The sequence below is a fragment of the Saccopteryx bilineata genome, chromosome 2, assembly GCF_036850765.1.
Source record: "Saccopteryx bilineata isolate mSacBil1 chromosome 2, mSacBil1_pri_phased_curated, whole genome shotgun sequence".
NCBI classification, from domain to species: domain Eukaryota; kingdom Metazoa; phylum Chordata; class Mammalia; order Chiroptera; family Emballonuridae; genus Saccopteryx; species Saccopteryx bilineata.
This window is the reverse complement of record NC_089491.1, coordinates 262,160,123-262,179,294: the sequence shown is the minus strand read 5'-3', so window position 1 is coordinate 262,179,294 and position 19,172 is coordinate 262,160,123. Positions and strand designations below refer to the sequence as shown.

The window sequence follows — 19,172 nt, the reverse complement described above, 5'->3', positions numbered from 1 at the left end:
TTTTTTCTTTGTTTTTCTTTCCCTCCCTGTTCTTGCATGCTTAGAAATGGAGGGTTTGTTTTTTTAATACCATTTTTAAAGTACTAAAACATTATAGAAAGTTAGGAAATGTAAGTAATTCTAAAGATGAAAATTAAAGAGATTCCTAAGTTCACAAATCTAGAGGCAGTCACAGTAACATTTTGGTATTTTTATTTTTTTATCACTTGGTAGTTGTTGTTTTTTAATGTATATATAGTGTTTTAAAAAACGTAAAGATAGGGAAAGATCCATATTGCTTAGTTTACATAGTTTTGTGTCCTGCTTTAATTTTTTTTGTCTTTATGTGCTGTTTCCCTGTGTCATGAAATATCTTCCAAAAGTAGGAGTTATTTTAATGGTTCTATCATAACGGCTCCATCATCATATTTTACTGATTTCTCCTTGTTGGATCTTTGGGTTGTTTCCACTATTTTGTTATTATAAATAACCTTAAATATCCTTGTACAGAAATCTCTGTGCAAGTTCTGGGTATTTCCTCAGGGTAGCTTTTTGTAAGGGAATTTCTGGGTCGGAGGGTGGGAACTTTTTGAATATTGCCAAGTACTTCCCAGAAAAGGGAGACTGGTTCCTGCTTTAATCAGAGGGCTGTGGACGTGCCCTCTCCGGAGTGGGAGGTCGGAGGTCACTGCTCCGGTGCGAGGGCCCTGCCGCAGTCTCAGGAAAGGAAGCGGTGAGAGGGGAGCAGGTTTTCCTGAACTTGCCCTTCCCCTGTTGAGCTGCCGAGGCTTTGCATGTCTGGGGAAACTGCTTTGAAACTGGCCTCTGTCAGGTCTCTCGTTCTCTGAGGCCAGGGGCCCATGAACTCACCATCACCATCAGGGCTAGCATCCCGTAAGCAGCTCTGAGGCTGACATGACACTCACGGGGGTTTGTGTGATCTGTCCCCCAGGGCTCTGAATGGAATGCATCCAATCTGGAGGAACTGCAGGGCTCAGGGTGAGTCTGCTCCCCTTGTCTTCCTTCCCTTGTCCTTCCAGGCAGCATAGACACCCTTGGCTCCGCCCCTGAGGTTGAGCCCTTGTGCTACCTGCCTGTAATCGCCTGCACCCAGGTGGCCAGGCTGATTTGCATAGCTAAACAGATGTGCTTCAGAATGCCGCCTCCTGAATAATTCATGGTTTTAGATTTTCCTGGGGTTTGTGTAATGGTTTGTGTTCCTGAGAATAATCCTGAATCACACACAGTCCAGCGGTATAGACAGCTAGGATTCAAGTAGGGCCACGAGCCCCCTCCCACTGCACCATGGCACCACCGCCCCACTGCCCTGCAGAGCAGCTAGGAATCCTGGTGTGAACACAGCTGTCTGTTGGGCCAGTCAGCACTCTGATCCTTGAATCACTCCTGATTCTATCTGAACTTATACTTTTGGATCTGATGGGATTCTTGCAGCTAAATATTCAGTGTTGGGCAGAAACACATGGCTGTCTTAGTCTGAGAACTACCCAGCAGCAGAAATAAAAAAAATGTTTAAATCTAGACCTTCGAGAACAGATGTCCAGACATTTTTTTTTAAAAAAAAACAACATAGCTGGCCCTGGCCGGTTGGCTCAGCGGTAGAGCGTCGGCCTAGCGTGCGGAGGACCCGGGTTCGATTCCCGGCCAGGGCACACAGGAGAAGCGCCCATTTGCTTCTCCACCCCTCCGCCGCGCTTTCCTCTCTGTCTCTCTCGTCCCCTCCCGCAGCCAAGGCTCCATTGGAGCAAAGATGGCCCGGGCGCTGGGGATGGCTCTGTGGCCTCTGCCCCAGGCGCTAGAGTGGCTCTGGTCGCAACATGGCGACGCCCAGGATGGGCAGAGCATCGCCCCCTGGTGGGCAGAGCGTCGCCCCTAGTGGGCGTGCCGGGTGGATCCCGGTTGGGCGCATGCGGGAGTCTGTCTTGACTGTCTCTCCCTGTTTCCAGCTTCAGAAAAATGAAAAAAAAAAAAACAAAAAAAAAACATAGCCACAAAATCACCATCCCGTGGGTCTGACATGATAGCATCCTTGAATTACTGCATTTAAAAATCAAGACTAAACAAATCTTAAAAGGTGTCTTTAGAACTGCTGGTTAAGATGTGTTCTTTCAACAGAAAGTATTCTTAAAATGTAGGGTAATACTGTCTATGCTGTCTGTTTCACTGAGAATAAGTAAATTATTTTAAAGGAATTTTTTTAAAGCACTTATAAGTATTTACTTAGGAAATTTATTTTAGGTATTTTCAAACTCTTGAAGTTATTTTGGTCTTCCAGCAATATAAGTATTTAGTTTAGAGAGCTACAAAACCTTTTATTTATTTATAACCTGCCTTGTTTCAAAAAGGATGTAAAGCAGTTCCCAAGAACATAAATAATGCACAGATATGTTCTGCTTTCTAACTATCTAAAAGTAGAGACTTTGTTTTTTCTTTTTTTTTAATTTATTTATTGATTTTAGATGGAGAGGGAGAGAGAGAGATAGAAACATCAATCTTTTTCTGTATGAACCCTGACCGGGTATTGAACTGTCAACCTCTACGTATCAGTAGGATGCTCTAACCAACTGAGCTATCCAACCAGGGCTGTTTTTACTTAAAGCTTCTATATGCGCATACTAGTTGTGAATTTTGAAACTTTAAGAGAGTTTTACAACATATTTAAGTAACACGTGTCTGCTTTCCAGAATTAAGATTGCTTAGCAATACTTTGAATGCTTTTTCTTTTTATATTATTTTTATAAAGAAGTTTGTTTTTTTATTATAAATATAATACGTTCTCATCATAGAGAGAACATTTATAAAATACTAAAAAAAGAATTACCATTAAGGAAAACAGAAGTCCTGCCACAAAAACTTATACACTTTATTAATGTATATTTGATTTTTTTCCCCCAGTTCAGGTTTTTGTCACTTTGTTTTTTTTGTAATTCCTCATTCTGATTCTCCAAATTTCTTTTTTCTTTTTTCTCACTGCAGTGTTGACTACATTTTAAATGTCACTAGAGAAATAGATAATTTTTTTCCTGGCTTGTTTGCGTATCATAACATCCGAGTCTATGATGAAGAGACAACAGACCTTCTCGCCCACTGGAACGAAGCGTACCATTTTATAAACAAAGCAAAGTAAGTGGGTGGAGAAGCCAAAGAAACTGCTCTGAGGAAGAAACTGGCAGATGCTGGGTGGGCAGACGTTAATGGCAGTCCCAGACACGGACGTCTCCTGGCTTAGGGAGCCTTGGATGTCGATGGGCCTCTGATTTAAGACCACAGGACCCCTAGCAGCAAAGGGGCAAAGTTGTCCATGTGCTCATTCTCTCCCACCTATCATTGATTGTGACCTTTGATCCCAGTTTCATCATCAACACTGGTTCCAGTTAAGGCTCCAGTGCCATGTGGACACTCTGGGAGGCTCTGCCTATGAGGAGTCGCTGAGCCAAAGGAGAGAGAAGGCAGGGCCAGGTTATGCGTGGACTTAGGTAGAGCGCCTTTGGGACTGCTTCCTCAGAGAAGTGTACTCAGGCAGGTTGCCTTTTCCACCTGTTAGTGAACTTTTCCTGTTTGTGCAGAATGGGATAGACCATGAGCCTGTCATTGGTTTCACCTAACTTCTTGTCCTCACCTTATTCTCCTACAGAGCAACCCTGTCTTAATGCAGTCAGGAACAGAAAGAGATGACCCTTTGAGACCCCACTTTCTGCTTTGCACCCCTCCAGGTCAAAGCTACATAACCCGTCCTTACCAACATGTCCTCATAGTTTGTTTGCATTCCTACCAGATAGACTTCAGACCAGCAGTCCAAAAAAAGAAAGAAAGAAAGAAAAAAAAAGGCAGTGAGATTTGGTGATGAAATTTAAGCCTGAGGTAGGGGAAATGAGTCTGCTTGCACCTGACAGGCTGCCTACTTTTAACGTAAACAGGCAGGCAGGTGGGCTCACGTCCTGCATGAGTAAAGCTTGCCAGATGCTGCCCTTTCCAGCCTGGTGTGCCCCCACATGCTATAGCAGGCTGTACCTAGAGAAACACTGTGTACACCTGGCTGTATCGGTTCAGTCAGCTCCCCGGGCCAGCACTGCCTCTTCACCACCAAGGGCCCCACCCTCCCCTGGCTTCTTTCTGTCTTGGCCAAGTTAGTGGTGCTGCCGCCCTCGCCTATGCTCCTTGACCTTCCTGGCTCCCGAGGGTCTTGCGGCTTCCGGTTCTCTGACCCCATTTTTCTGTAGTAACCCATTCCCTGTCTCCATCTGCTTCAGCTGCTGAGCAGCTTTTGCAGATCTCTCTTTCCCTGCACATTCACTTCCCACAGAAGAGTCTTGGGTCTCCTAGCCTGTCCCCACGATGTGGGAAGATCCCCACTTTGTCCCTGGAGGCAGTTGGACTTTGGAGCTCTCCCTGCAGAACTTGGCTAGGCAAGGACAGATTTGTCTCGATTTCCCATTGTGTGCTAATTGATTTTGCAGTGAAGTTATTTCCTTTAGAGGGTGTGTGGACATATGCTGCGTAAACATCAGGACTAGGGGGATTTGGGCAATGACATAAAACTGTCCTTTGTGTAAAACCCAAGAGAACAAAGTTAAGCCTTTTAAAAACTCTCTTCCCCACCGCTCCCACCCGCCACCCTACCCCCAGGAGGAACCATTCCAAGTGCCTGGTACATTGCAAAATGGGTGTCAGTCGATCCGCTTCCACGGTCATAGCCTATGCGATGAAGGAATTTGGCTGGCCCCTGGAAAAGGCGTACAACTACGTGAAGCAAAAGCGCAGTATTACGCGGCCCAACGCAGGCTTTATGAGACAGCTGTCTGAGTATGAAGGCATCTTGGACGCGAGGTGGGTGACTGTCTGCTCGGGATTGGCAGGACTGCGCTCGCGGAGCCGCCGTCTGCACCGAGCATTGGCTTCCACAGCCAAAACCCTGACGGCTCGGGGGAGGGGGGTGGTTTGAGAAAAACAGCTATTGTTTGGCGTTTGATTAGTGGTTTCCAGGAGGGTTCTGTTCTGATTGTATTGGCACACACGGCTATTTTGCTGTGGGAGGGAATGGTGCCTAACTTCTAATCCAAGGCACGACTTCGTGTGCGGCACGGGCATGTGGATGCCCTGTTTCCTGAGCATCTGCTCTGGGCTGAGCGCCATGCCAGGCTCTGCCGCAGGGCAATTCCAGGGACTGCAGAGGCAGACCAGGTCCCCCCACTGACTAGCTGGGCAACTTAGAACAAGCTCCTCAGTCTCCCCCAACCTTGGCTTTCTCTTTCTGAGTTGGGACTCTACTCAGCTGGTAGGGTTGCTCTGAGATACACGTGACTACCATGTAGGTTTTCCTTTAAGAGGCTTTGCTAGACTAGGCTCACAGTAAATAACAATGTAGTTTTTCTGTAAATTTCTAACCTCTACCTGAAAAGGGTTTGCAAAGTACAGGTTTCCCCCCATTTAAGGGGGAATAAGGAACTGACACTGGAGGTTAACTTGTCCCACATCAGACACTAGTCAATGGCAGCGGGGAGCACATGGCCAGGTCCGTTGGCCTCCAAGGCAGGGGGGTCCTCCATGGCTAGGTCTTGGCCTTATGACCATGTTTGGGGAAGCAGGAGTTCTGAGGGTCCAGAGGACAGTACCAGACATCTCCACTGTCTATCAGAGAGTAGCTGGACAGATCCCCAGGTAGGGCCAAGAAGTGTGCAACCCTGAGCCCTTCAGTCACTCCCTCTCGTCAGTGCCCGAATGGCTGGCCGGCTGTTTCCAGGCTGGGTTTGCAGCTGTGCGGTATTGACCTTGAATTGCAGCCCCATCTGAGGGCCCCCTTGGCCTTGCCCAGACCATGCACAGGAAGCAAACAGTCTTGAAAGATCCTGACACTCTCTTGCATTGAATGACAGCAACAGATCCTTAACTGACACTTAGTTCTCCCTCACCTTAACCCTCCAGCCCCATGATGTCGGTATTGCTCTAAGGCTCATGGAGGTGACTTCCTTACCTCATTTCCCTGTAAGCCTTTCTCGTTTCTTCTTACCTTTACATTTTAAAAATGAATTGCAAAAGTAATACCATAGTATTAGAAGACATGTTTTCACAACTGACCTGAAATCTCTCTGACCTAAATAAATATTTAATTTTCTGCACTCTTCCTAACTGCTTAAGTGTATTATGTGCTTACTTGCTATGTTATTATAAATACATATGTATATAAATATTTACATTGACAGATGGAGAAGTTGAGAGATGGAACATTAAGTGGCATGACCAGATGAAATGGGACACTAGGCTCACAATAGCATTTTAGGTCCTCACATATCTAGCACATTTCATCATGTGACAGAAAGTCGTTTAAGGCTTCTCATGAGGACCACGATGATTTGGGGTCTTTCATTTTTTCATTTCTGGGAGACAAGTGAATAGAGAGGCTTTACCTCATTGAGCCCTTGGCATCCCCCTGAGCCTGGCTGTCCCTTGCTGGCTCACCCCTACCCCTCTTCCCGGGAACTTCTGGGCACCAACCTCTGTGACCCTGCTCTGCCCTTCCTCCCCCAGCAAACAGAGGCACAACAAGCTGTGGCGCCAGCAGACGGAGCGCTGCCTCCAGCAGCCTGTGGATGACCTCGAGGGGTCTGGGGACTTCTTGCCAGAGACCCTGGTTGACACCCCAGAAGCCCGGCTGCCCTGCTTGGACGATGCTGCCCCGTCTGGGTTCCCAGGCAGCAGGGCCCCAGGAGGAGGAGGTCCCTCTCTCTCCTGCTGTTTCCGGCGGCTCTCAGACCCCCTCCTGCCTTCCCCCAGCGATGAAACTGAAACCAGCAGTTTGGTCCAACTGGAGGATCTGGAGAAGGATGCTCTGTTGGAGGAAGCAGCTCGGCCAGCAGAGGTGCACAAGCCAGCCAGACCTCCCCAAGAAGGCCCTGGACTCTGTGAGAAGGAAGTGAAGAAGAAACCAGAGTTTGGGAGCCTGAAAACCCAGAGTGGCCCTTTGTCACAGGTGGAAGAGATGGAAAGGGAGGAGACTCCAGGAGGAGGGAAGTGGGGGAGGTCCCCAACCCAGCTTGATAAAAACCTGCTCAACTGGGAAAACCTAAATAATAACAACAGCAAGAGGAGCTGTCCGGATGACTTTGAGGTAGGTGTGGGACCAGCATATGGGGGCAGTCAGTTTGCCCTTCCCCACAGAGCAGCCCCCTGCCAGCCCCTCTGCGGCTGCTTTCTGCCACACTCCAGCGACCCATGGGTTAGCTTCAGAGAGTGACTCTGCCAGCTGATTGGGAATTTGGGCATATGGGATAGGGGATCTACAGGGGCTCTTCATCCTGCATACCTCATCCACATCTTGGGCAGGACTTTCAGTCTTTCTTTGTCCTCATGTTAAATGTAAAATGTACACCTTATCACCTACCTTCAGCATTTCTCAATGTGCAGCTATTAGTTGATCACACTCCTCCCACCTGTATTCTCTCACACCCTGGTTTTGAAACATCGCAGATACATTGTTTCATTTACAAATGTTTCAGCTATGTCATAACCACAATACCATTGCCACCTCTTAAGAAATTGATAGTAATTTCTCAGTATCATCAAATATATGGATTTGAACTCAGATTCTGGTGCTAAGCTCCATTAGCCTCTTGTAGCTGTCACATTCGGTGGGTTATCTACAACAAGGTGTTTGCTTCAGCCATGCATGAACTCAGAAAACCATGAATCATCAGCCTTTTCCCTCCTCCTTAGTGGCCCCATCTTACACCCTGTTTATTTTTCATTCATCAGTTGTTTTGAGCGGAGGCCGGTTTTGTCTCAGGTTCTGCCCTCGCTCTGCTGGCTCACCGCAGCCTGGGCCGCAGGGCCTTGTGTCCTGTGGCTTCACTGCCTATGTCCCAGGACACTGTGATTTCCATGTGAGAGGGCACGTGGCAAGCTGGCGAACATGTTCCTGACGGACAGAGGGTCTGTTGTTACCATGTTACGGTGCAAACCAGACTGGGAAGTTATGTTTGCCAACCTCCAAATCATAAAATGTATTCCACACCTAGTGTTAATAACTCTTAAGTTTCCCTGGTCACTCACCCTTAACTCAAAGAGAAAATAGCATAAAGATAAATGATATGCAACCTCTTAGTCCAGGATTGTGGTGCCTAGATTAGTCCAAAATGCATAGTTGTGAATTGTAGAGGGCTGAACTCAGAGAAGCTTGGATAAGAGGTCAAATGAAGGACACCAGTCCTCCTTTAGTGGCTGAAACTTGATCAAATGGGTGATACTATTTAGGGTGTAGAACCTGGAGACAAGCATTCATTCATTTGTTCAACTCATGTTTATGAACAATGGCACCTGGCTGGTGAGGGGCACCGCTGTGAGTAAGACACAAGCTCAGTGCGTGTAGTCTTACGACGAATGGCTAACATGTGAGGATGTAACAAAGAAAACAAGTGCAGGTGGTTTTCTGTGTGAGGAGGGAATGAGAAGGCGCCAGCCATGCAAAAGGCCAGGAGGACAGTCTTTGGGCACAGGGAGCGGCAGGTGCCAAGGTGCGCCCTGAGGGCAGAGGGCTTGGCATGACTGGGGGCAGTGATCTGAGGTGTGTGTGGACAGGTGCCCAGATCACGCAAGGTCTCTGTGCAGGATGGCAGGGCTCTGTGCGTTGTTCCAGGGGCACTAGGAAGCCTTGGGCGGACTTGACGCAGGGAGGTGCTGAGGCGCCCCTGGCTGTGGTCTGCAGCCAGGCCGGTGGGGCGAGAGCAGCAGCAAAGCCTGAGGTGGTACTGGTGGCTCAGGGGCTGGGGCAGGGGAGGAAGGCCCAGCTTGGAGGTGTCTGGAGGCAGAGCCCCGCTGCCTAGGTGCTGAGGCTTCTGGGAAGCCTTAACTCTGCGGAGACTGAGCTCATCCCTCTCTGTGCTGGCACTTTTCACAGGGTTTTCTGGTCCATTTCCAGCTGTGGGCAGGTGGTGCTGTGGTCAGGGACTGTGTCCTGTTCACAGCCCCTGCGCCCCATGCAAGTCCTGGCATGGATAGGCGCTCCCTCAATATGAGCTGAACGAATGAATTCTCTAGCGCCCACAGACTCTGAAAGGTACTCTAAATCTCCCATCATGGTAGATTACCATGTCCTAAAAGTTCAGGGAGAAATGAACAGGTAGGCACTTTGGTTAGAGCTTCAGAAAAATCCCTAGGTCAAGAGTTCAGGCCTTGCCCTGCGGGTGACCAGGTCTTACTGGTTGACCTGGAAGCCAGCCAGCCCCAGGAATCCTGACTTAGGTAGGATTCTGCAGAGACCCAGCCTCCCTCCGCCCCCACCATGCACTCCCTTGCAGCCTTGGGAATCACAGCAGTTTCCATTTGACTCCTCTGGTATTGGACCTGCCATGACTTCTTAGTTGGGGGACCCCAGTCTGCCAGACAGAATGGTATTAACCTCTGACAGGGCCAGGGGGCCCACAGGCTTCGCTGGGCAGGGGAATCCTACAACTTCCGCCCTTTGCCAGGAAGGCTTCATTTAAGACCAGCTTAGGAATCTCACAGCTAAACAGCTTGCAAGGGGAGGGTTGGTTTCCCCTGCTTCCACGTTTGCTGTTCTCAACTCCATCTCTGCCCAGAAGAGCAGCCTGGGTGTGTGTTGACGGCCTCAGGAGGGAGGTGAACAGGGTTGTAGAGACACATGGATAAGTTCACTTATCCCCCCCCCCCATCCCCAATGACCAGAGGCAAGTGGTTTTCCACAGGAAACACTGTCCGCATATTTTCTGTTGGTATATGAAAGCTGCCTCCGCCTGGCTCTCTCATCAGGGCTGTGGGCACCTATGCTTCAGTCTGCATTACAGTCTTTCCAAAACCGTCTTTACCCTTTGCCAGCCTCTGCTCAGAGCACAGCGAGACGATCAGACGATCGATTGTTCTTTGGAGCCATGCGGTGTTTGTGCTAGAAGGAAAATGATTCCCGAAATGCAGAGTCTTTCTGAAAGGGAAAGAAAGGGAGGGGCCCCTACTGTGCCAGAAACTTTCCATTAATCCTCGCAGTGCTGTGAGGTCACAGTTACCATTTCCAAGATGAGGCCAAGGCTCAGAAAAGGATCGTTTGGTGCAGGTGGCAGAGGCAGGTGTGAGGAGGAAGGCCCAGGCGGCCCTGCCTGCCATGTGGTGGGAGGTGTGCCCAGGACTGTGGCCATGAGCTTCTGGAAAGCTTGGTTCAGCATCTCTAGCCTATACCAGTCATGGCCAAGTGGGCTCTGAAAGGTCCCTGTTTGCACACTCAGGGCAGCGAGAGCGCTGCCCCTCCGGTGCCTGCCCTTTCTGCCCCCCCCCCGCCCCCCCATGTTGTGAGGTCTTTGGCTCGTATTGTACTCTTATGATGTTCTTGTCTCCTTCCAGCATGATGCTATATTTGGGATCCTTAACAAAGTGAAGCCTTCCTACAAATCCTGTGCTGACTGCATGTACCCTACAGCCAGAGGGGCTACCGAGGCCTTTGGGGAGCAACGCGAGAACCCTGGTGCTTCTGCCATCTGCACCCAGCCCACCTTCCTGCCCCACCTCACACCCTCCCCGGTGGCCCAAGTATCCATTAGGTCCCGAGCTCTGGAGAAGCTGGCCTCTGGCCCAACCGAAATGCCCCCATTCCCACCACCAGCAGGCCCAGGGAGGTTGGACAGCGGTGGATCTGGGGCTGGGGCTGGGGCTGCCCCAGAACTACCAGCTAGTCTTTTGGAACCTTCCAGAGAGACCCAAAAAGTCCTGCCAAAGTCCCCCCTTTTGAAGAATGCTCACTGTGATAAGAACCCTCCCAGCATGGAAGTAGTGAAGGAAGAGTCGCCACCCAAGAAAGACGGGAAGCCGGCCAAGGACCTGCGGCTTCTGTTCAGCAAAGAAGCCGAGAAACCGACGGCACACAGCTACCTGATGCAGCACCAGGAGTCCATCATTCAGCTGCAGAAGGCAGGCTTGGTCCGCAAGCACACCAAAGAGCTAGAGAGGTTAAAGGGCACACCCACAGACCCAGCGTCTCCCTTCAGGGACGGTGCCATCAGCAGGCTGGAGGCCAGCATACCCGAGGAGAACCAGGACCTGGCTCTGCCCAGCCAAGCTGGTAGTGACGAGAAGCCAGAGGCCAACCCTGTCCTATTGGAAGGAACCTCACTGAAAAGCCCTACTCCCTTCCTCTGCCGCCTGGATCACACCAGTCATTTCTCAAAAGACTTTCTGAAGACCATCTGCTACACCCCCACTTCCTCTTCCATGAGTTCCAACCTGACCCGGAGCTCCAGCAGCGACAGCATCCACAGTGTCCGCGGGAAGCCAGGCCTGGTGAAGCAGCGGACGCAAGAGATAGAGACGCGGCTTCGGCTGGCGGGCCTCACCGTCTCGTCCCCACTCAAGCGTTCACACTCTCTTGCCAAGCTCGGAAGTCTCAACTTCTCGACAGAAGACCTGACCAGTGAGGCTGACGTTTCCACCATTGCAGACTCCCAGGACGCCAAGCTGAACGAGGCTTCCTTCTTGCATGAGCCCCAGGCAACCCCCAGGGACCCAGCCGCCACCTCTAAACCATCAGGGAAATCTGCCCCAGGAAACTTGAAAAGCCCCTCATGGCTGAACAAAAGCTGACCCACCTTTAACTGATCACAGGACCCCTCCTTTAATTTCACTGTGGATTTTGGTCAGACCCTCACGTCTTGATTTCCCTTCAACAATGGCGTTCTAATTCTCCCCAGCTCTTGCCAGAGAGAAGAAAGGACACAGCCCAGGAAGAAAGGGGAGTGTTAATTGTGCAGCTGGGAGAATCAGAAGCCATTGACTAACAGGCTCTGAGCCCAAGTCATGTATTTTAATGAAGAATCCTGTCTTAAGAAGACCATATGCAGATATGCACATACTTCGTTTGCAACATGCAGAAGAACAGCTGTGGTGATGGCATTGTCACCACAGTGCACGTTCCTAGCTCATTCAGGCCCTCGTGAGAAAAGTCTTGGATGGCAGTATAAGTCCTACCTCTCTCTGTTCTTGCTGTGCTTCTTATTTTGAAAATACAGTGATGACCAAGGCTCATTCCAGGGAAAAATGCTGTGTCAGAAAAAGGTTTTCCAAAATGAATTTCTGTTGTTGTTTGCGACCCCCTAAAGTGTTAGGATTTCTAAGTTGACTAATCCAAGCACTGTTAGGTAAAGACATACAAAGGAGTCAGTTGCTGTCGTTGAACCAACTCTGTGGTGCATGGAGATCGTCTGTACAGTTGGCTTCCCTGTCTGGTGTGTTGTTAACACCTGAGTGATGTCTGTCTGACCCACACTGGGGTCTCGTTTGGGGGGGGGGGGGGATGTGTGTGATGTCCTCAGTTGTTGGTTATGGTGGATTTTAAATTGCCCTTTACTGGGAACAAGAACCCATGAAACGTTGAGTCTCTGCTGTTGAGCGCAGTTGTTGTGAAGAGGTTTTAAAGGTATCTGGTAGGCACAGCGGACCAGCCAGCCAGGAGCCCTGGCACTCAGGTCCATTCGATCACATCTACTCGCATCGGAGAGGAAAAGGCATACCCAGCAGTGAGAAGCACTCAGTTCCTCTCTAAGAGCAACTCAGCAGCAGCTTCTTGGAAAGATGTTTACACTCACCTCTTCCTCCGCAGGGAACACTGCTGCCTGCTTCTCTCTGGCTATCCCTAGTGGCAAGGATGGGGCGCAGCAGGGTCTGCGGTCCCCCACTGGGTCTATGAGTAGCCCAGTTAGAATCAGGTGAGCTCAGTGCATCATGCCACAGGCGGCTCTGGGCTTGGGTGGAGGGTCATCTGGTGTCGGTCAGCAAGACGGGGTGTTAAAATCATTTGAGAAGAGAGAATGGACTTGATTAGAAAGTTTTGATTCAGAGATCAGCAAACTAGTATATGGTCCCATGAGCTAAGAATGTTTTTTACATTTTTCAGGGGTTGTAAAAAAGATAAACTAATAAGCATCAAAGACCATGTAGCCTGCAGAGCCTAAGATATTTATTATCAGGCCCCATATAGAAAAAGTCCACTGACCCCTGGTTTTGTTGGACAGTACAGGGCTGCCCAGGGCCCTCTAGAAAGAAACTGGGCAAATGTGAAGCCTTCCCTGCCTCTTGACCCTTCAGTCCAAATTCATCTCCTGCCCCAGACCTTGCTGGCTCTCCTCCAGGGCGCCTTCTGCTAGGTGGGGTGGCAGTGTTGCTGGTGGGACACTGTGGCTGAAGCTTACCCACAGCTAACAGCTTGCCCTCAGCGGGTCAGCCAGATTCTGAGTGGGTGAGGGAGTTGCCATCTTACATTGGTCTGAACGGGACCCCCGACGCTAGATCATTCTAGAGTGCACCCAGGCAGGGTCTTCATATTGAACAAGGCTAGTTCATATTTCAAATAGTACGAGAGTTTTTTGCAAAAACCCTCTCTCCAGCAACTTTTTCTTCCTGACTTTATCCTTTTAATTTTTTTAAGTATGTGTTCTTTGACTTTATAGAAATTCTTCTCACCACTATTAATTGAAATAACCTTTAAAGGTGATGATTCACTTCTCCTGAAAACCCTGTTATATTTTTCTCCCTCCCTTTCTGCCAACAAAAGCGTATTCTTAAAGGAAAAAAAAATCAGGTTCAATATGTTTTGCCAAATTAAATTTCATGTGGTGGGTCAATTTTTGTGTCAAAATAATCCTTTAGATTTGGTGGTGACAGGCTTATGTTTTCTCAGACCATGCAGGAGAATGATGGATTTTTTGAAAACTTTACTTTTGAAAGCCATCATTTTTCTTACCCAGTTAAAGGTTGGGAGGATGATGACAAATCTGAGTGGGTCCTTGGCTTTTGTCAGGAGCATCTATGAGTTTTCAGAAGCATAATCCCTATATTAACATTGAAAGAGACCAGGGCCCGGGGCCCCATCACCAGAGCAAAATAACGCATTCTTGACTTGGTGGATAGACCTGGAAAAAAGGACAAAGATTTTTCTGCCAGACCCAGATCAGACGCGTGTTAACATATGGCAGATTGCTGTTTGAAATATACTGACAAGAGCATTCTGCCAGGCTCAGGGCACCTTGGCAAAGGCAGGTTCATAATGCTCTCTGAAAAGCAGCTTTGCTTCGTAAGAGATGCCATATCCTGACCAATGTCCTGTTTGTAATCTTCCCTGGTAGGGAAAATTCCTAAGGTGAGAGGCAGAGGTGTATGCCCTGGAGGTCATTGGTATTGGTGATTGCCATCTCATGGAATGCCATTGTCAAATTAGGAGAGAGCAGCTTTTTAGATCAGCTTGATACCGTGTGTTCCGCTGCATTTCCTCTTCCACCTCACCTTCCCCTCGCTTTTATTCACGTGGCATACCAGCAGTCAGACTGCACTAGACCTGCATGTTGCATTGACATGGGGAGTTCATCTTGTCAAGTTTTGTTAGGTGGGGAACTGGTCCTGGAGCGAGGAGAAACCACGCTGCCCTCTGGTCATGCTTTGCCAATGTCAGTTTCCATTTCTTTGTCTCGAAGCCCTGTCTGCTGTTGCATGAGCTCCTTAAGCACTAGGTTCTTACTCTTGGAATTCCATGCCTACTGGTCTCAGTGCAAGGACCCATGCTGACCTCTGAGCTGGTGACAGCTCTCTGTCAGGTAGTGGTATCCTGTCCATCTGGTATGAAGGTCACTGACCAGGTACTCAGATGGCTTTCTCAGTCCCACCCCTTTCAGCTCCATCCCACCCTCTCCAGCTGAAAAGCATTCCAGCCCATTCTAAAGCCCTACCCCTCATGAATAAGGCCAGAGGATGCCACTGGATGGAGCCAAGTTTGCAGTAGAATTAACACATTAACTTCAGGACAACCCTGTATTTTGGCATTCTTGTCTCTCCACATAGGCCTAATTCTAGAAGGTTGACGAATTCCCCCTGCTTCGCTGTGGCCGTTTCTCTCCGTTGGGAACAAATGCTGCATCATTTAGTCAAGATTTATAATTATTCGATTCCCGGCCAGGGCACACAGGAGAAGCGCACATTTGCTTCTCCACCCCTCCGCCGCGCTTTCCTCTCTGTCTCTCTCTTCCCCTCCCGCAGCCAAGGCTCCATTGGAGCAAAGATGGCCCGGGCGCTGGGGATGGCTCTGTGGCCTCTGCCCCAGGCGCTAGAGTGGCTCTGGTCGCAACATGGCGATGCCCAGGATGGGCAGAGCATCACCCCCTGGTGGGCAGAGCGTCGCCCCTGGTGGGCGTGCCGGGTGGATCCCGGTCGGGCGCATGCAGGAGTCTGTCTGACTCTCTCTCCCTGTTTCCAGCTTCAGAAAAATGGAAAAAAAAAAAAAAAAAAAAAGATTTATAATTAACCTCCCCCAAGGTGTCCAAAGAGTGACTTGTTCCCTGTTGATCAGAAATGCTTGTTGCCAGAATGCATTTCACCCAGCCCTACTCTGGCTTACCACCTGGCAGGGCTGCCCCAGGCACACACAACAACTTGGTGAGGACAACCATGTCACCTCTGGCTGGAGAGCCAGGCAGGCTGAGAAAACTGACATCTGGCCAGCACAGTGCAGGGTCACCTGCACTGGTCCCACCCTGCAGGTTCTTCCCGATGCTGCATGCCAAATGAAGGGGGTTGATTGACCCCCATGTTCAGCTACTTGGTCTTTTTACTGTCTGCTCTGCAACTGAATACCTGTGTGTTTGCGTTCACTCTGCATATGTGTATTTGAATATATATATAACTTGAATCATGTCATCATGTGCATCACTTCTCATTCACACATGCGCTGTCAGCAAACTGTGAAGTGGGTCACCTGGAATGGTCTGGAGTAACGCTGTCTAGCGCTACCCTCGGGAGACCTGGACGCGACTGCCTTGTTTTGCTCTTGGAGGAGATGCTGAGGCTGGCTTCATCAGCCTCTTAAACGGGAGTCCTTATAACCAGACCACCAGTCCTCTGCTGTCTTTTCTGTCAGCCGTGCCACACGAGAAGGTGGCTGCTTCCCCCTTCTTTCTGACACTGTAATTATTGTTTTACAATTGAGTGCCTTAATAATAGTTTACAAATACTGTGTATTTATGGGAAACTGTTAAGCTCTCACCTTCTGTGATTGGATACTTTGCCTTGTCCATGGTGGCTGGCGTTGGGGCTGGAGCTTGACCTGTCTCATCCTTGTGCTCATCTGCTGTGCAGTCCTGTGCACGCACCCACGACTGTCTGAGGAGCATGGCTAGAATCGGCTCTGGTGGTTCCTGCAGGCGAGGCAGGTATGGCTCACCGCTGATGTGCTGGCCTGCTGGGGGTGGTGCAGTGCAAGCAAGCCCCTCTGGGCTGCAGCCCAGCCCTTCCCCCTCCTTCCATCACACACTTGTATCCTTCTTTAATAGAGATTTTTATGACCACCTAAGCCACCCTGTCTTCTTATCTGTTGGTGTCCTGAGTTCTTTCCAACAAAATGCAGGTACAGAACCCCTACCCCCACAAAATCAGGAGCTCCACAAGATGGGTTGCCCTTTGGTTTTTAAAAGCTGCCAGTGGGTTCCAGTGTGTTGAGTAATTATATCAATTATTTTTTTATTGTTTTTTTTCTTGGTTTTTATAGTATATATTTAAAAGGCAGTATCTTTTGTACTGTGAATTTGCAGTAGAAGATGCATAATGCACTTTTTTTTTTACTTCTGTTGGTGTGTACTGTATATAGTCTGTGTGCTTCTTGTGATGAAAATAAACTTTTTCTTTATAAATGCCTGATGACCTATGAGCTTGTGCAAAAGAAAACTGCCTCTTCAACCCCTGCCAAGATAGTGGATGCATCTTCATCACCATGAGGGCCGGTCTTTACAGAGCACGGACTGTGTGCTGGGCCCTGTGCTAAAATCCTGGACAATTTAGATCTAAGAAAGACCCAAGGGAAGAAATAGCTCCTCCAGAAATTGTCTTTTCCCTTGATTTTGCCAGTGCGGAAGAGCAGACCCACTTGTGGGTAGCCATTTATAAACCAAAAAATCTGTCCCCAGCAGAGGGGGACTTGGGTTTGGGCGATGTCTCTTCCCACACAAGCAGAAAATGTGAGGCTAGAGGTGTGCTGCAGGGAAGCAGCTAAGCTACAGACACCGCACTTCACAGGAGAGGGGACTGGAGGTGATGCTGCACATGTCCAGGGCAGGACTCAGGCGTCCCAGTCCCTGAACACGGCAAAGACTTGTGAATCCACTGCAGGCAGGACCTTTTGGTGGCTCTCCTCCCATGGCATAGTCGATGCAAACCTGGGTGGCTGGCATTTAGAACCCCGCCTCCTTGGAGTTCTTTGCTTCTAACCATGCACTGGGGTGGGGGTGGGGGGACGCATGGGGACTCATGTTCACGCTTAACTGCCTTTTTTTGGCTGCCATACGTATCTACTCATGTTCCAATGGGCGAGGCCTGTGACATGGGCCCACCCCAACTGCGGAGGCGCTGAGAGATAAAAGGTGCCCTAGTGAGCGCTGATTGTCCACCACAAGCACCTTGGCGTGACCACTAAATTCCAGGGCCTGTGGATCCAGAAAATACTTCATCTAGGCTCGCTTACCTCTTTTTACCTGGACTCCGAGGAGATTGATGGATAAACAGGAATGCAAGTTTATTACTTTACAACAAGAATTACAGCTGTGGAGCAGGCCAGATTACTTTTACTTGCCAATTAGCATGTTGAGTCCCTCTGGATAGAGTAGTCAAATTATGGTTAGGGATTGCTTACAGAGTAGGAGAGCAAAGCAGTCGGTTGTGGAATGGTTAGTGTTGTTGCGCTGTAGAGCAGCCTTTCCTGTAAGACGTTTTCAAAATAGCCTCCGAGGGCCATGGTTCAGGACGCTTTCCCTTGGCAAGGCTGGGCACACCTAGTGAATTCTCTTCAGGCTCCAAACATGAATCAGAGTCCGGGGATGGGCCTGCTGTGTTTCTGATGGGTTCCCTGGGAATTCTGATGGCGGAGTTTTAGAAGCCATTGAAATAAATATGTGATGCAAGCAAGCAGGCTTCCACTTTGCAAGTTACAATCCCATTCCACACATACTTTCTGGAAACCACACCCACATCACCCTAACAGAAGGTGGGTGTTCTCAAAACCTGTCAGATCCTCACTTGGCCCTAGCAGAATGCTCCTAGAACTGGCTGTTCTTACTGATTCCATTAGCAGAGTAGCAATCCTGAGGTTGCAAGTGATCCCGATCACACGTCCAGTGGGGGTGGTTTTGCAGGGAGTGCATGCGTACTTGTGTTGACGCCTGGGAAAGCCTCTCTTGGTAAGATGCTTGGAAGAGAGAGGCTCCAGCAGGCAGAGCTTGGAGGATGGCTGCATTTTAGGAGGATTTACTCCATGATGGGAAAGCCCTTTCCAAAGGAGGTGTCTACCAAGTGTACAAGATGAGGCCTGCCCAGAAAACACCACCCAGTTGTGCACCCTAACACAAAGGAGAATGCACTTCTGCACCTTCTGTGTGCCCAACACTTAACATTAATTCCTGTAGGCCCTGGCTGGGTGGCTCAATGGATAAAGCATCATCCTGGTGCACCAAGGCTGCAAGTTCAATTCCTGGTCAGGGCACATACAGGAAGTAACCAGTGATTGCATAAGCAACAAGTCAATGCCTCTTGCTCTCAAATCAATGGGGGGAAATGTTGGCATTGGCATCAGCAGCCTCCCGCAGCATAAAAGAGGATGTGGGGGGGGGGAGGGGACAGGGATCTGACATTAAGAGAGAAATTCTTCTGTAAGCTGTTTGTTGGAGGTGGGGAGCTCCCTCTGGTTTGTAAATTGGATATCAAACAGGTTGGTGGTGATGCCTATCTTCCCCATGGGGCCAATAATTTGAGAATTGACTGATAATGCATGCAGACTCCCTTCTGCCTGGCACACTGTACTTGCTGAATCAGTGGTGGCTGCCACTGTTGGTACTGGCAGGAGGGATAGATGGGAGGGAGGCGGGAGGGATGTAGCCTGCACTGAGCATCTTTCACGTATGTTACGGAGTTGATCCTCACAACAGATGTGATCTTGTTTTACAAAAACATGGACGCTTAGAGATTAGGTAACATGGGTCAGGACCAGACAGCCAGGAAAGGTCAGAAACCCAGGGTGTCTCCAGATTCATCCACTTTCTACCTCATTGTCTTTTCCTCAAAGAAAATAGCCCTCAATGTAATTAGTACAGTAATTAGCATGTAGCAGGTGCTTAATAAATATTTGATGAAAGTGAATGAGTGAGTTGAGTGAA

The 19,172-nt window shown here is 49.2% G+C and overlaps 1 protein-coding gene across 2 annotated transcripts in view; it reads left to right on the top strand.

Annotated features, from left to right (window-relative positions):
- The window catches only part of SSH1 (slingshot protein phosphatase 1), a 60,547-nt gene extending 43,886 nt beyond the window's left edge, over nt 1-16,661 (top strand). For both annotated transcript variants that reach the window (XM_066260329.1, XM_066260330.1), the window contains 5 exons: nt 932-978; nt 2,974-3,120; nt 4,624-4,824; nt 6,523-7,102; nt 10,342-16,661. In XM_066260329.1, the coding sequence (XP_066116426.1) occupies nt 932-978; nt 2,974-3,120; nt 4,624-4,824; nt 6,523-7,102; nt 10,342-11,574 (2,208 nt within the window). In that variant the 3' untranslated portion in view covers nt 11,575-16,661. The remainder of the gene's footprint in view (nt 1-931; nt 979-2,973; nt 3,121-4,623; nt 4,825-6,522; nt 7,103-10,341) is intronic.
- Nucleotides 16,662-19,172: the final 2,511 nt, after the last annotated feature.